The sequence below is a fragment of the Oncorhynchus mykiss genome, chromosome 3, assembly GCF_013265735.2.
Source record: "Oncorhynchus mykiss isolate Arlee chromosome 3, USDA_OmykA_1.1, whole genome shotgun sequence".
Taxonomy (NCBI): domain Eukaryota; kingdom Metazoa; phylum Chordata; class Actinopteri; order Salmoniformes; family Salmonidae; genus Oncorhynchus; species Oncorhynchus mykiss.
The window spans coordinates 39,138,834-39,155,321 of NC_048567.1; the positions used below are offsets into that span (position 1 = coordinate 39,138,834).

Sequence of the window (16,488 nt, forward strand, 5' to 3'; positions counted from 1 at the left end):
AAAAAAGAACCAAAAACGCAACTAGAGTAGATAGCTAACGTTAGCTAGCTATGCTAAATAACGGGCTAGCTAATTAGGTTAGCTAACTACTCATTACTAGTTAGTTGGCTAGTAAGTTACCGATTTAACCTAGTAACATAATTGATGGGTAACAGCATGTGAGTAAATCAGAGAATTCAAAACGAACCTACCCGTCTCCCACAATAAAATTATTATGACTGGACACTAACGTTAACGCTGGCAGCTATCATGTGGCCAGTTAGCTGTTAAACTGCTAAGTGTTGGATTGCTAGCTAGCTGTCAAAGCTAGCCACCTTGCTAGCAAACTAGGTAGAGAGGTTGGCCTGGCTAACTGAATATTAGCCGATTAAACATAACTCCATGATATAAGATGGATTTTCCATCGTAAATCGTTTAGTTTAGTAGACTAAGTGGATGTGAGCGTGCAGTCAAACAATATTGGTTGAGTGACAAACCCAGGTAGTTGGGCTAATTTGCAAGCTAGCTACAAGGCTAGCCAGCTTTGTGTCAGACATTTCTCATTTTCACCCAACCTACCTTCCTTGGTTTATCCCTTGCTCTTTGTCATTGATAGCCGTGGTATAAATCCTCCTGTATCTTTCCGCCAAAGCTCGCCCAGAGAGTAGAAGCTGGTACCGACTTCGGCAATCCGACTGGGTTCCCGGTGTTTGACACGAACCCATACCAATGGAGGAGAAATCGTCACCAACTCCAGAAATGACCCTGATGCCTATCCTCATCGAAGGCGATGTGGATGGAAGAATCCCTCCACCGGCTGCAGCAGCAGCACACATCATCGTTTTGGAGAACAATGCATATATTACATTTAAAAAACAATTAGATAGTTTTCAATTATATCTCAACGGTCATTTTAAAAGCCTATATTTCGCGTCATTTGTCCATCCTGTCCTGCAAAACAACAGAATTGTTACATCCCAGTGTATCTTCCAAAAACGGAAAAAAATTTAGCCCGCGCGATGCAACTGGGAAATATGCTTCTAATTTCAGAGCGTCGAATCGGTCTTTCTTTCCCGGAATTCCGAATCTCAAACCATATCGTCTTTTAATTCGGGATTAAAGCAAAGAAGAATCAAAGAAAATGTGTCATATCGCCTTTTGTTCTAGTTTGTTCCTTGTGTATTTCTTCACCCCGAATTGGCAGCACCGTCAGTTGAGCTGCCATTTTAGCTTCATCATCCTTCCCTGTTCGTCGTTTCGCTGTCAAGCATGCATGCTGGGATACATTTCCATGCACATAATACTGTATTTGTAATAGTAATGGTATTATTCTAGGACACTGTCACTGCATATTGTAATATAATTCTTCGTATTTACAATTCCCGATAAATAATTAACAGTGTTTTGTAAGAGAAAATAATTCCGTTTTTATAAATATGTAGCTAGTTATTATTTTGAAAACAAGGAATTTCATTCAAGGACAATGCAAAAATCAAGTTAGGCCTAAATAGTCTGCTTTTGAATCTATTCATGTTTTTGTTAAGGCTTGGCCTTAATTTTAAGGATATTGTCAGTAACCATGGCAACCATATCAAATGGAAAATAATTGGCTACTTGGCTACTTATCTAAAGGCCTGAGATACATTTAATCTCTGGGGGAGAACACTTAAAAAGTATGGTACTTTTCCATGAAGAACAATTGATGGAACTCTTTACAAGTATTTTTGTGGCAGTGGAAGAAGTACCAAATGTTTTTTTACCTTTATTTAACTAGGCAAGTCAGTTAAGAACAAATTCTTATGACGGCCTAGGAACAGGGGAAGAACAACAGATTTGTACCTTGTCAGCTTGGGGATTTGAACTTGCAACCTTCTGGTTGCTAGTCCAACACTCTAACCACTAGGCAGATTTGCTGCCCCATTTTACTTATGCCAAGCAGTTAAATATTGTCACAGTTAAATTTAAATGATTTGTCTGATCATGCTGATAGACCAAAACCTTATTAGTTTGGATTGTGGGGCAGTTAGATCTCATATTTCATCACAAATAACTACACTCAGACTAGCCTAATAAACTTTTATACACTCTCCTACTATAATACCACAGTATATGCAGTACAGAAGACAAGGAGGCATTGTTAAAGTACAGCAGTGAAAGGTCCTCAGAGGAGGAAGAGGAGGGCCATCCTCCTGAGTGAAATGTCATACAAATACCTAGGAGGCTCGAAGACTTCACCCCCTTCCATAGACCTACATGGTAATTATGACCACTTCCAGAGGACATCCTCCAACCAATCCAATCTTTTTCAGTATGAACTGACATGTTGTCTATCCAATCATAGGATGAGGATGAGAGAATTAACCTGGGCTGCGGTCCAAACAATTAAAAGAAAAACCCTTGTCCACTTACATTTGCCTTATGCCCTTGGGGGAATCCCCGTCGCCATCTTGGAGGGTGCCGTCGCTAGAAGCATGTGTTTCAGACATAAGGAAGTGGATGGCTGCAAACTTTCTACTTTTAAACTCGGACAAAACAGAGATGCTTGTTCTAGGTCCCAAGAAACAAAGAGATCTTCTGTTGAATCTGACAATTAATCTTAATGGTTGTACAGTCGTCTCAAATAAAACTGTGAAGGACCTCGGCGTTACTCTGGATCCTGATCTCTCTTTTGAAGAACATATCAAGACTGTTTCAAGGACAGCTTTTTTCCATCTACGTAACATTGCAAAAATCAGAAACTTTCTGTCCAAAAATGATGCAGAAAAATTAATCCATGCTTTTGTCACTTCTAGGTTAGATTACTGCAATGCTCTACTTTCCGGCTACCCGGATAAAGCACTAAATAAACTTCAGTTAGTGCTAAATACGGCTGCTAGAATCCTGACTAGAACCCAAAAAATTGGTCATATTACTCCAGTGCTAGCCTCCCTACACTGGCTTCCTGACAAGGCAAGGGCTGATTTCAAGGTTTTATTGCTAACCTACAAAGCATTACATGGGCTTGCTCCTACCTACAGTGCCTTGCGAAAGTATTCGGCCCCCTTGAACTTTGCGACCTTTTGCCACATTTCAGGCTTCAAACATAAAGATATAAAACTGTATTTTTTTGTGAAGAATCAACAACAAGTGGGACACAATCATGAAGTGGAACGACATTTATTGGAAATTTCAAACTTTTTTAACAAATCAAAAACTGAAAAATTGGGCGTGCAAAATTATTCAGCCCCTTTACTTTCAGTGCAGCAAACTCTCTCCAGAAGTTCAGTGAGGATCTCTGAATGATCCAATGTTGACCTAAATGACTAATGATGATGAATACAATCCACCTGTGTGTAATCAAGTCTCCGTATAAATGCACCTGCACTGTGATAGTCTCAGAGGTCCGTTAAAAGCGCAGAGAGCATCATGAAGAACAAGGAACACACCAGGCAGGTCCGAGATACTGTTGTGAAGAAGTTTAAAGCCGGATTTGGATACAAAAAGATTTCCCAAGCTTTAAACATCCCAAGGAGCACTGTGCAAGCGATAATATTGAAATGGAAGGAGTATCAGACCACTGCAAATCTACCAAGACCTGGCCGTCCCTCTAAACTTTCAGCTCATTCAAGGAGAAGACTGATCAGAGATGCAGCCAAGAGGACCATGATCACTCTGGATGAACTGCAGAGATCTACAGCTGAGGTGGGAGACTCTGTCCATAGGACAACAATCAGTCGTATATTGCACAAATCTGGCCTTTATGGAAGAGTGGCAAGAAGAAAGCCATTTCTTAAAGATATCCATAAAAAGTGTCGTTTAAAGTTTGCCACAAGCCACCTGGGAGACACACCAAACATGTGGAAGAAGGTGCTCTGGTCAGATGAAACCAAAATTGAACTTTTTGGCAACAATGCAAAACGTTATGTTTGGCGTAAAAGCAACACAGCTCATCACCCTGAACACACCATCCCCACTGTCAAACATGGAGGTGGCAGCATCATGGTTTGGGCCTGCTTTTCTTCAGCAGGGACAGGGAAGATGGTTAAAATTGATGGGAAGATGGATGGAGCCAAATACAGGACCATTCTGGAAGAAAACCTGATGGAGTCTGCAAAAGACCTGAGACTGGGACGGAGATTTGTCTTCCAACAAGACAATGATCCAAAACATAAAGCAAAATCTACAATGGAATGGTTCAAAAATAAACATATCCAGGTGTTAGAATGGCCAAGTCAAAGTCCAGACCTGAATCCAATCGAGAATCTGTGGAAAGAACTGAAAACTGCTGTTCACAAATGTTCTCCATCCAACCTCACTGAGCTCGAGCTGTTTTGCAAAGAGGAATGGGAAAAAATGTCAGTCTCTCGATGTGCAAAACTGATAGAGACATACCCCAAGCGACTTACAGCTGTAATCGCAGCAAAAGGTGGCGCTACAAAGTATTAACTTAAGGGGGCTGAATAATTTTGCACGCCCAATTGTTCAGTTTTTGATTTGTTAAAAAAGTTTGAAATATCCAATAAATGTCGTTCCACTTCATGATTGTGTCCCACTTGTTGTTGATTCTTCACAAAAAAATACAGTTTTATATCTTTATGTTTGAAGCCTGAAATGTGGCAAAAGGTCGCAAAGTTCAAGGGGGCCGAATACTTTCGCAAGGCACTGTATCTCTCTGATATGGTCCTGCCGTACATACCTACACGTACACTACGGTCACAAGACGCAGGCCTCCTAATTGTCCCTAGAATTTCTAAGCAAACAGCTGGAGGCAGGGCTTTCTCCTATAGAGCTCCATTTTTATGGAATGGTCTGCCTACCCATGTGAGAGATGCAAACTCGGTCTCAACTTTTAAGTCTTTACTGAAGACTCATCTCTTCAGTGGGTCATATGATTGAGTGTAGTCTGGCCCAGGAGTGTGAAGGTGAACGGAAAGACTGGAGCAACGAACCCCCCTTGCTGTCTCTGCCTGGCCAGTTCCCCTCTTTTCATTGGGATTCTCTGCCTCTAACCCTATTACGGGGATGAGTCACTGGCTTACTAGGGCTCTTTCATACCGTCCCTAGGATGGGTGCGTCACTTGAGTGGGTTGAGTCACTGATGTGATCTTCCTGTCTGTGTTGGCGCCCCCCCCCCCCCCTTGGGTTGTGCCGTGGCGGAGATCTTTGTTGGCTATACTCGGCCTTGTCTCAGGGTGGTACGTTGGTGGTTGAGGATATCCCTCTAGTGGTGTGGGGGCTGTGCTTTGGCAAAGTGGGTGGGGTTATATCCTTCCTGTTTGGCCCTGTCCGGGGGCGTCATCGGATGGGGCCACAGTGTCGCCTGACCCCTCCTGTCTCAGCCTCCAGTATTTATTCTGCAGTAATTTATGTGTCGGGGGGCTAGGGTCAGTTTGTTATATCTGTAGTACTTCTCCTGTCCTATCCGGTGTCCTGTGTGAATTTTAAGTATGCGCTCTCTAATTTTCTCTTTCTCTCTTTCTTTCTCTCTCTCGGAGGACCTGAGCCCTCGGACCATGCCTCAGGACTACCTGACATGATGACTCCTTGCTGTCCCCAGTCCACCTGGCCGTGCTGCTGCTCCAGTTTCAACTGTTCTGCCTGTGATTATTATTATTTGACCATGCTGGTCATTTATGAACATTTTAACATCTTAGCCATATTCTGTTATAATCTCCACCCGGGACACAGCCAGAAGAGGACTGGCCACCCCACTTAGCCTGGTTCCTCTCTAGGTTTCTTCCTAGGTTTTGGCCTTTCTAGGGAGTTTTTCCTAGCCACCGTGCTTCTACACCTGCATTGCTTGCTGTTTGGGGTTTTAGGCTGGGTTTCTGTACAGCACTTTGAGATATCAGCTGATGTACGAAGGGCTATATAAATACATTTTATTTGATTTGAATTTGGTCCAAATGATTAGCCAAGCAAGGGAAGTTTGCAGCGTAAGCCCCTCAGCCCTCGTTTTTAGTTGGCTGACATGTTGTCCATCCAATCATAGGATGAGGTTCAGAGAATTTACCTGGGCTGCGGTCCAAACAATTAAAAGAAACACACACGTCCACTTACCCTTGCCTTATGCCCTTGGGAGAATCCCCGTCGCCATCTTGGAGGGTGGTCCAAATGATATACCAAGCAAGGGAAGTTTGCACCGTAAGCCCCTCAGCCCTCGTTTTTAGTCGGCTTTGCGAGTGTACGATTAAGTTCACTCCGGGGCCTGAAACTCCCCATAATTTAATTTGCGACGATTGTAAATCCGCTAAGAAAAGTCCACGAAAACTTAAAAACAACATCAATTGAGAAGTCAACATACAAGTGTAAGTAAAAACAAATGCAAATTAGTTAGACATTTTGCTACTACGTAAAAAGTAAACATTTTGTTTGGCTATCATTTGGAAAGAAAACATGTGTCTTCCAGCTAGGCAGACTAAATTAATTTGCTAGCTATCATACAGTAGGCATATATTATTATTATTTTTTTAAATAAGTATACATGCACTCATAATTGACTGTAGCGCATATAAAGCACCCACAAGCTACCGGTGGCTGAAAACACAATCATCGCAGGATGAACGAGTGACAAATTTCCAGCCAAGGGTGGTCCATTTAAAAATCATTCCTTCCTCCCTCGCCCCGTGCCCTGCAAGTGTATACTCGTCAGACGTCATGATACGAGAGGAACTCATTGTCCAAACCTACGATAGCGCAGCTATAATGGAATGTATCTGCTATTTGTATTTGTACAGCTAAGTTCCCTCCTGTTCCCTGATTAAGAGGTGATGACTACTCCACTCCACTACCATTTTCAACTTTCTCCTGACATGAACTGAAACCACGTCTCATGTGACTGCTCATCCACTGGTACATTCACAAGGTCCCAGAGCCAGACAGATTACCAGGACGCGTACTCTGAGCATGTGCTGACCAACTGGCAATGTTTTCACTGACATTTTCAACCTGTCCCTGACTGAGTCAGTATTACCAACGTGTTTCAAGCAGACAACCATAGTCCCTGTGCCCAAGACCACTAAGGTAACCTGCCTAAATGACTACCGACCCGTAGCACTAACGTCTGTAGCCATGAAGTGCTTTGAAAGGCTGGTCATGGCTCACATCAACACCATTATCCCAGAAACCCTAGACCCACTCCTATTTGCATACCGCCCCAACAGATCCACAGATGATGCAATTGCACTCCACACTGCCCTTTCCCACCTGGACATAAGGAGCACGTCCGTGAGAATGCAATTCATTGACTACAGCCAGTGGTGTGAAGCGGGTTAAACCAAGGCCTCATACCTTTTAAAGGGTTAATCAATTCTGTATTGATAAACTGTAAGGTCTCGTCTTCAGGAGACCTCTGTGTGTGTGTTAAAACCTGTTTTTGAGTGTTGTAGATGACCTACGTTCATCTACGTTCAGACACCTCCTGTCTGGATCCCACCGTGGTTATCTGGTTTTCTGAGAACACAAGGCTGCCACAGACCTGATGAAACCAGCCACCTGTCAGAAGATGCTTACACTCACTCATAGAACGTCCGGAACAGAGAGTAAAAGGAGGTTTCTGGGGGCCGATAAAATAGCTTCAAGGTATAATGTACAGACAAAGGTGTAGTAGGATGTGAATACAGTGGAGGTAAACCTAGGTATTGAGTGATGATGAGAGAGATATTGTCTCTAGAAACATAATTGAAACCAGGTGATGTCATCACATGTGTGGGTGGTGGAACTGAAAGGGTGGATAAGGTATAATGAGCAGGGCTAGAGGCTCTACAGTGAAATAAGCCAAGAAACACTAACCAGAACACCAATGGACAAGGTACATTTACATTAAGGAGAGGCGTGCTTAGTCGAGTGATCATAAGGATCCAGTGAGTAGTGAGGTTGGTTGGGGTAAAGGCGATTCAGACAGCTAGCCGGGCCATTGGTAGCAAGCTAGCATAGGATGCTAGCTTTTAGCCACCTTGTGCGTTTCTGTCGGTAGATTAGTGGGGTTCCGTGTGGTAGAGGGGATCAATCCAATTGGCAAAATAGATATAGTTATAGTGACCCAAGAAAAATTGTCCGATAGACCTATTCAGATAGCAGCCGATAAGACAGCTAACGATTAGCGGGCTGCAGATGGGCGTTCAGGTAATGTCGTGACGGAGGGGCCAGTTGGATAACTCCCTTGTCCAGATAACGTCGGAAGTCCAGTCGTGAAGGCCCGGTGGGGCTCTGCATCGGCAGTAAAACGGGTCCGGATAGGTGATTGTAGCCCAGGAGTGGCTGATGGAACTCTTCAGCTGGCTAGCTCCGGAATAATTGATGTTTTCTCCGGGATCAACGTAAACCAATAGTCACACGGATAGCAGCTAGCTAGCTGCGAGATCCAGGTGTAAATGTCCAGAGCTTGCAGTTGAAATCTGGGGATGTGGATAGAAAAATAGGTCCGGTATGTTATGGTCTGAGTCGCGTTGTACAAAACTGACGATAGATTAATGAGAAGGGTGTACTTGGAAGTATGCACATAACTGCAATGTTACGTTGTATTGGAGAGAGTCTCAGTCTTAAATCATTTTCCACACATCGTCTGTGCCTATATTTAGTTTTCATGCTAGTGAGGGCTGAGAGTCCACTCTCACATAGGTCCTGTATGTGGTTGCAAAGGGCATCAGTGACGTAAACAGCACGATTTGCCAAGGCAGAATATTCTGAGCGCATCCTAATCCATAAATCTGACATTGGCTTCTGATTAAATTACATTTTCACAGAACTGCTTGTTGCAATTTTGATGCGGCTCTCTTGTTCAGATATCGGTAAGTGGACTGGAGGCAGGGCATGAAAGGGATAACGAATCCAGTTGTTTTTGTCATCCGTTTCAGAAAAGTACTTGCGTAATTGTGCACCCAACTTACTCAGGTGCTTCACTATATCACATTTGACATTGTCAGTAAGCTTGAGTTCATCTGCACACAAAAAAATCATACAATGATGGAAAGACCTGTGTGTTGTCCTTGTTAATGCAGACAGAGAAGAGCTCCAACTTCTTAATCATAGCCTCAATTTTGTCCCACACATTGAATATGGTTGCGGAGAGTCCCTGTAATCCTAGATTCAGATCATTCAGGCGAGAAAAAACATCACCCAGATAGGCCAGTCGTGTGAGAAACTCATCATCATGCAAGCAGTCAGACAAGTGAAAATGATGGTCAGTAAAGAAAACTTTGAGCGTGTCTCTCAATTTAAAAAACGTGTCAATACTTCGCCCCTTGATAACCAGTGCACTTCAGTATGTTGTAAAAGTGTTACTTGGTGGCTGTCCATATCATTGCATAGTGCAGAAAATACACGAGAGTTTAGGGGATGTGCTTTAACAAAGTAAACCATTTTCACTGTAGTGTCCAAAACGCCAGGCATTCATTTGGCAGCAAGACCCTCTCGGTGGATGCTGCAGTGTACCCAAGTGGCGTCGGGAGCAACTGCTTGCACGTGCGTTACCACTCCACTATGTCTCCCTGTCATGGCTTTTGCGCCATCAGTACAGATACCAACATGAGCAGCAGTGGAATTCCCGTGAGAGAGTAACAGTTAATGTGATTGGATGTTAATTACCTGTATTTGACATTGTGTTGTTATTTTGCTGAACACTAGATGGTTTAATTTTATTTTTGGCAGTGAAACGAGGCTACGCAGGCAATAAAAAAAACTCACCCAAATGTATAGCCCCATTGGAAAATATATTCTTCCTGCTATAAATCTAGCCCCGTTGCAAAATATATTATTCCTGCTATAAATCTAAAGGGGTGCTTATTCTATATAAACACAATCTACACCTTACAATTGAAAAAGTGGAAATGATAAACAGGGTAGATTTTCTTACACACTGTATGTTCCACTCTCTGTGGAAGGAAAATAGCATTTGTATCTATTTATGCTCTTAACTCACATGACAAAGATGTTCTCCCTTCTGTAGCCAGAAACCTGCTCAATTGATTGGATTATAATCTTATTATTGATTCTAAACTAGATTGATTTGGACCTTCTCATAGTTCATTACAAGTGAATGCTTCCAATGCACTGAAACAATTTCTTTAAAATATTAATCTTAATGACTGCTGGAGATTTCATAAACCCACAACTAAGGACTATACATGCTTTTCTGCTGGATGTAAGACTTTCTCAAGAATTGACTATGTTTTAACATCTACTGATATTACAGGCAACATATAAAAACATTACAGATCATTCTATCTGATCATAATTCCATTCTTTGTAAATTTCTAATCTTCCCAATGAAAAAGTGTGCGCTGAGATGGAGGTTTAATAATACTTTACTATACAACTCTGACTTCATCTTTAAGTTTAGATCCAATTTAAAATAATTTAAAAACTATGGTAAAACTAACTACTCAACTATGGTAATGGTTAGCTGTAAAAGGTTTATGAGAGGACACTACACATTTTTCCTCTAATTTACAGAAATTAAGACTTCAGAAGATCAGTGTATTGGAAAATCATTGGAAAATGGTGGAAGACTCTCTTAAAAACAAATATTTAACAGAGAGAGAAATTGACCTAAAAACAACTAGACTGGAGCTTGATGACCTGCTGCGAAGTAGAGCAGAATTAATTATGCAGAAGGTGCAACAAAAATACTATTTTCAAGGGAGTTAGGCCCAGCCACTAACTGGTGTTGCAGTTTAAACATGCTGAAACAAGATCATCAATACAGCTGATCAGATCTCTTTCTAAGGGACTGATATCTGATCCTACAGAAATACAACTTTGAGAGCATATTATTCAGATTCATACAGTTCCTCAAATAGCTTTGATACTTCCGCTTGTTGGCAGTTCTTGGAGAACCTTACGTTGCCCAAACTCCCTCAAGAAGAAACAGTTTTATTAGAGGAACCTGTAACTTTATCTGAACTGAAAGCTGCTCTTTTAAATATGAAGAAAGATAAAGCAGCTGGTATTGATGGAATACCTCCTGAATTCAATCTCAAATTTTGGGATGAGCTAAGACCAGTTATTATTCTTGAATCGCTTAACATTGCCATTGAAAAATTACAATTCCACAGAGACATCAATACAGCTATTATATCCCTAATCCCTAAGAAAGGAAAACACCTCACAAATTGTGTATACTGAGTGGTCCTAGAGACATTAACGACATTAACTATTTACTCATTATGAGGTGTGTTTTCTATAGCCTTTGCTGAAGCTTCAATTATGTGCCATATGCGTTTGTCTCCTGAGTGAGTTTTCAAGACTTTGTGTTTTTTGTTTTCCCAGTGTTACTGTGATCCTTACATTACTGTTTCTCAGTAAAGTATTATGTTTATCCTTAACTTTTTATGGCTGGGGGGCAGTATTGAGTAGCTTGGATGAATAAGGTTCCCAATGTAAATGGCCTACTCCTCAGTCTCAGTTGCTAATATATGCATATTATTATTAGTGTTGGATAGAAAACAAAAAATGATGTATGCCAGAGTCAGAATGGGTTTGAGTCTGGCCGACTACCCTTTGACTCACTCTGCCCCAATCTTTCCAACACTGTTCTATCTCTTCAATAAAGCAAAAACAACTGCCCCACTCCTTAAAAAATACCTTTAAAAAAAGAAACATAGGAAGAAATGTAATGACATTTCCAATAACTTTATTAAGAAACAGCAACTTTTCATAAGTTTCTTATTAAGTATAAACTTCGGGGAAAAAATTTACTTTCGTAGAAATGTCTTAAGGTTTTGTGAATTCGGGCCCCAGTGCCACAAATCAGCAGTCGGCTGCACAATCAAACTGAACTCAGTGTGAGGATTTATCAGATGGAATTTACAAAGAGAGAATTCCTCAGTTAAATTGCCTTGATAAAAGGTAAACTACCAGCATTGGTGACCTGTGTACTTTTTTTTATCCTTGACTTTTTCCTAATTTTGTTAAATTACAGCCTTATTCTAAAACGTATTAAATTGTCCCCCCCCCCCTCAAACGACACACAGTATCCCATAATGAAAAAGCAAAAACTGTTTTTTAGAAATGTTTTAACTGTTATTTTAAAAAAAGATATGTGAAATATCACATTTACATAAGAATTCAGACTATTTACTCAGTGCTTTGTTGAAGCACCTTTGGAAGCGATTACAGCCTTCTTCTTGGGCACGACGCTACAAGCTTGGCACACCTGTATATGGGGAGTTTCTCCCTTCTCTGCAGAACCTCTCAAGCTCTGTCAGGTTGGATGGGGAGCGTTGCTGCTCAGATATTTTCAGGTCTCTACAGAGATGTTCGATCAGGTTCAAGTCCAGGCTCTGGCTGGGCTACTCAAGGACATTCAGAGACTTGTCCTGAAGCCAGTCCTGCGTTGTCTTGGCTGTGTGCTTAGGGTCATTGTCCTGTTGGAAGGTGAACCTTTGCCCCAGTTTGAGGTCCTGAGCACTTTGGAGCAAATGCCTTTCCAAATCATGTCCAATCAATTGAATTTACCACAGGTGGACTCCAAGTTGTAGAAACATCAATGATTTATCAATGGAAACAGGATGCACCTGAGCTCAATTTTGAGTCTCATAGCAAAGGGTCTGAATATTTATGTAAATTAGGTATTTCAGTTTTTTGTTGTTAATACATTTGCAAAAATGTCAACCTGTTTTCGCTTTGTCATTATGGTTACTGTGTGTAGATTGCTGAAGAAATAGTTTTATTTAATACATTTTAGAATAAGGCTGTAACGTAACAAAATGTGGAAAAAGTCAAGGGGTCTGAATACTTTCCGAAGGCACTGTACTTAAGTTCCGGGACCAATGGCTGGTCTGTGGACGTATGTATACAGCTACACATTTTGAGGAGTACCTACATGCCTACAGCATCCAAGACACAATGAAGTGGGTTGCCTTCAAACCAGGGGATGAAGCAAATTATTACCCACTAGATGTTTATACAGATGACAATGATGACCAGTTCATCACTCGACACCACAGGCCAATAGGAAAATATTAGGTGTGCAAAAATGTGCTCATATATGATATTCAGCAATTCATAAGAACATTGTGATTTGCATATATTAATATGTGTGTATTATTTCGATATAGAGAATGACATAGATGAGGCAAAGTTAAAGATTTTGACAGAGATGATGGCTGATCATCTAACCTCTTGTTAAACAAGCACATTTCCTGAAGTGCTTGTGGCGATTTAAAATCCCCTACATCTAATGACTATAGATAAAAAACTGCACGTGCTGTGATGATAGCACAGTTCTGGGAATTTATATTTTCTGTCTGTTCAGCACTGACTTACAAAACTGAATATCACTGATCATGTCATTGTTTTTTCATCTAGCAATCTACAAGCACCTGACCAGGAAGCAGAGCAAGGAGTGGGGCCTGCCCCTTTGGGTGCATTCCTCTTCCTCAACAACCTTAGCGATTCACTTCAGGCAAAAGACCCTGACCTTTTGGCTCCTCTTAAGAACCAAGTTGAAAACAGCACTCATTCAGACCCTGTATGACACAATCAGCAGCTAAACTATGTAGTTCAACTGTATTATTCTCATAGACTGCATTTTGTCGTTTTTTTTTTTTTTTTTTAAGTGCATACTATTATGTAGCCTACGATACATAATATGCAATTGTGTACAGTTTTCACTAATTATATATCTTCCCCCAAGGTATCCTAACAGCAAACAATACACAGAGGTTATTCTGTCACCAGATATCCCTTCATGAAGGAAAACATGGGATCTGATTATGTAGGTAATGAGAAATACAGTATGTATGTTTTGTAATGTACAAACATGTAATTAATTTCAGAAGCACTAAGTTAACTATTCCTTGGTTATAGGATGCTTTGCATCAGTCTTTGAAAAATAAATACATAAATATAAGAAGGAGAGGCGCCCACTGATCCAGAGAAGGTGCAAGAAATGAGGGCCACGTTCTCTGTGACAAGGTTTGTCAGGAAGCGTCGCATGTCACATTCGCCGAATTATTTCCCCACTGTTCCTCAACTGTAGTGAAGAATATACAATTTAGTAGCCCTGTCTCTATTTTATCGAATGTAAAAAACACAATAAAAGATTTTGCTACGTAAGACCGATTTAAGCCTGTCGGTCACATATTATGGCAAGAACAGCTCAACTTAGCAAAGAGAAACGACAGTTCATCATTACTTTAAGACATGAAGATCAGTCAATCCGGAAAATTTCAAGAACTTTGAAAGTTTCTTTAAGTGCAGATGCAAAAACCATCAAGCGCTATGATGAAACTGGCCCTCATGAGGACCGCCACAGGAAAGGAAGACCCAGAGTTATCTCTGCTGCAGAGGATAAGTTCATTAGTTAACTAACTGAAATAAATGCTTCACAGAGTTCAAGTAACAGACACATCTCAACATCAACTTTTCAGAGGATAATATGTGAATCAGGCCTTCATGGTCGAATTGCTGCAAAGAAAACACTACTAAAGCACACCAATAATAAGAAGAGACTTGCTTGGGCCAAGAAACATGAGCAATGGACATTAGACTGGTGGAAATCTGTCCTTTGGTCTAACCGCATTGTCTCTGTGAGACGCAGAGTAGGTAAATGGATGATCGTCGCATATGTGGTTCCCACCGTGAAGCATGGAGGAGGTACTGTATAATATCTGAAAATGTAGCTAGCAAGACTATCTTACCCGTGTACATGGATGGACGCTTCTCCCTCTCTGTCACGGATGCCATGGTTGCGCTTAGTTTGAAGATGTAATCCGGAGACAGGTGTTTTATACAGCAGCCTTTAGTGTGTTCTCTTTTCGACTCCCTCTGCATATTTGCAATGAAACACCTGAATCTCCTTAGCTATCATACCCTAAATCCACTGGGCATTCCACTGATTTCAAAACTCGGTCCTTCAGAAAGTGGAGAGCAACACTTTTGCAGTTCTACTACGTGATATCTTTAAAAAAAAGCTGCATTACAAAGGATTACCTACACATACTGACCAGCTCATGTTACAGACAAATCTAATGAAATTGTATTTGCCACATGCACCGAATATAACAGGTGTAGTAGACCTTACCGTGAAATGCTTTACAAGCCCTTAACCAACAATGCAGTTCAGAAGCGTGGTACATGGCAGACCAATCAGAACTCATCTTTAGGCATGTCTAGCCCACCCATTATTTCATCCAATCATGGCTAGTGGGAAGGCTTGCATTAAACACCCTCTGTGTTCTGTTAGACAGGTAACTCTTTATCCACAATATAGCAAGGGCAGTAATGTCATGACACATACGTTTTTCCAGCAGCAGACTATGATCAATAATGTCAAAAGCTGCACTGAAGTCTAACAAAACAGCCCCACAATCTCATCAATTTCTCTCAGCCAATCATCAGTCATTTGCGTAAGTTCATTGCTTGTTAAATTTTGCAGTGCACAGTCTTACACAGGGACACTCAAAGTCAATATTAAATTAATCATTGTTTATTTTTCAGGGCACTGGAGAGGTTCCAACCAACTCAATGCACCATAGTACACATGTGAATCAGGAGCTCTGCCTTGGCAGACCCAGCAGTTGTCTTACATACACAGACAAGTTATATTTGCATGATTTAGCATAATGAATGAATCATTACCGTTTTGTTTCATTCATGTGACCGACCAAAACTGTTTCATGACGTGACAGACCAACACCTCACGAGGCTTCTTCTCTCTAAGCTGAGACCTTGAAACTGAGATCTTTCTTTCATTCTCAAAACAAGGTCTGGGCGTACTGCCAAATTGCAGCTACTGATGGTGAGGATTTGTACAGTCAGCCAATTAAATGAACACAAAAATGCACACACATACACACCGGATCTGTAGATTCAGAGGTGAATAAATCTCTCAATGTTAATCATTGTTTCCACTGTTACCATTGTTACCACAATCGGGTTGGATTGATTTATGTTTTTCACTAACTGTCCCTGGGATATCAACTTAGTCAAAATATAAAACCCAGTTGTTTAACAATTCTGCTAAGACCTTCAAAAGGTTGGTGTGTCACGCCCTGGCCATAGAGAGGCTTTTATTCTCTATTTTGGTTCGGCCAGGGCATTCTAGTTTCTTTATTTCTATGTTTTCTATTTCTTGGCCGGGTGTGGTTCTCAATCAGAGGCAGCTGTCTATCGTTGTCTCTGATTGAGAATCATACTTAGGTAGCCTTTTCCCACCTAGGTTTGTGGGTAGTTGTTTTCTGTGTAGTTTTAGTTACCTTACAGAACTGTTAGTTTCTCACTTTGTTATGTTTGTTCTTGTGTTCAGATTGCAATAAATATCATGAACACCTACCACGCTGTGCTTTGGTCCACTCCTTCTTCATCAGATGAGCGTTACATGGTGCTCGTCTGGTGCTCAGTTTTCCACATAATGCAAACAGGTTAAGGGTTTAGATGAACTTACCCTCAACTTGTTCAAAGAAAATACTCTTCAATCATTACTCATCGTTGCAAAATCTGGATCCCTACAAATCAGCTGGGCTAGACAATTTGAACTCTCTCTTTCTAAAATGATCCGCCGAAATTGTTGCAACCCCTATTTCATCT

General features: G+C 41.1%; 1 protein-coding gene across 24 annotated transcripts in view; it reads right to left on the bottom strand.

Moving 5' to 3' along the window:
* LOC110519948 (E3 ubiquitin-protein ligase MYCBP2) overlaps window positions 1–1,254 on the bottom strand; it is a 344,395-nt gene extending 343,141 nt beyond the window's left edge. For all 24 annotated transcript variants that reach the window (XM_036974062.1, XM_036974063.1, XM_036974061.1 and 21 more), the window contains exon 1: window positions 559–1,254. In XM_036974062.1, the coding sequence (XP_036829957.1) occupies window positions 559–818 (260 nt within the window). In that variant the 5' untranslated portion in view covers window positions 819–1,254. The remainder of the gene's footprint in view (window positions 1–558) is intronic.
* Between the last annotated feature and the right edge of the window lie 15,234 nt (window positions 1,255–16,488).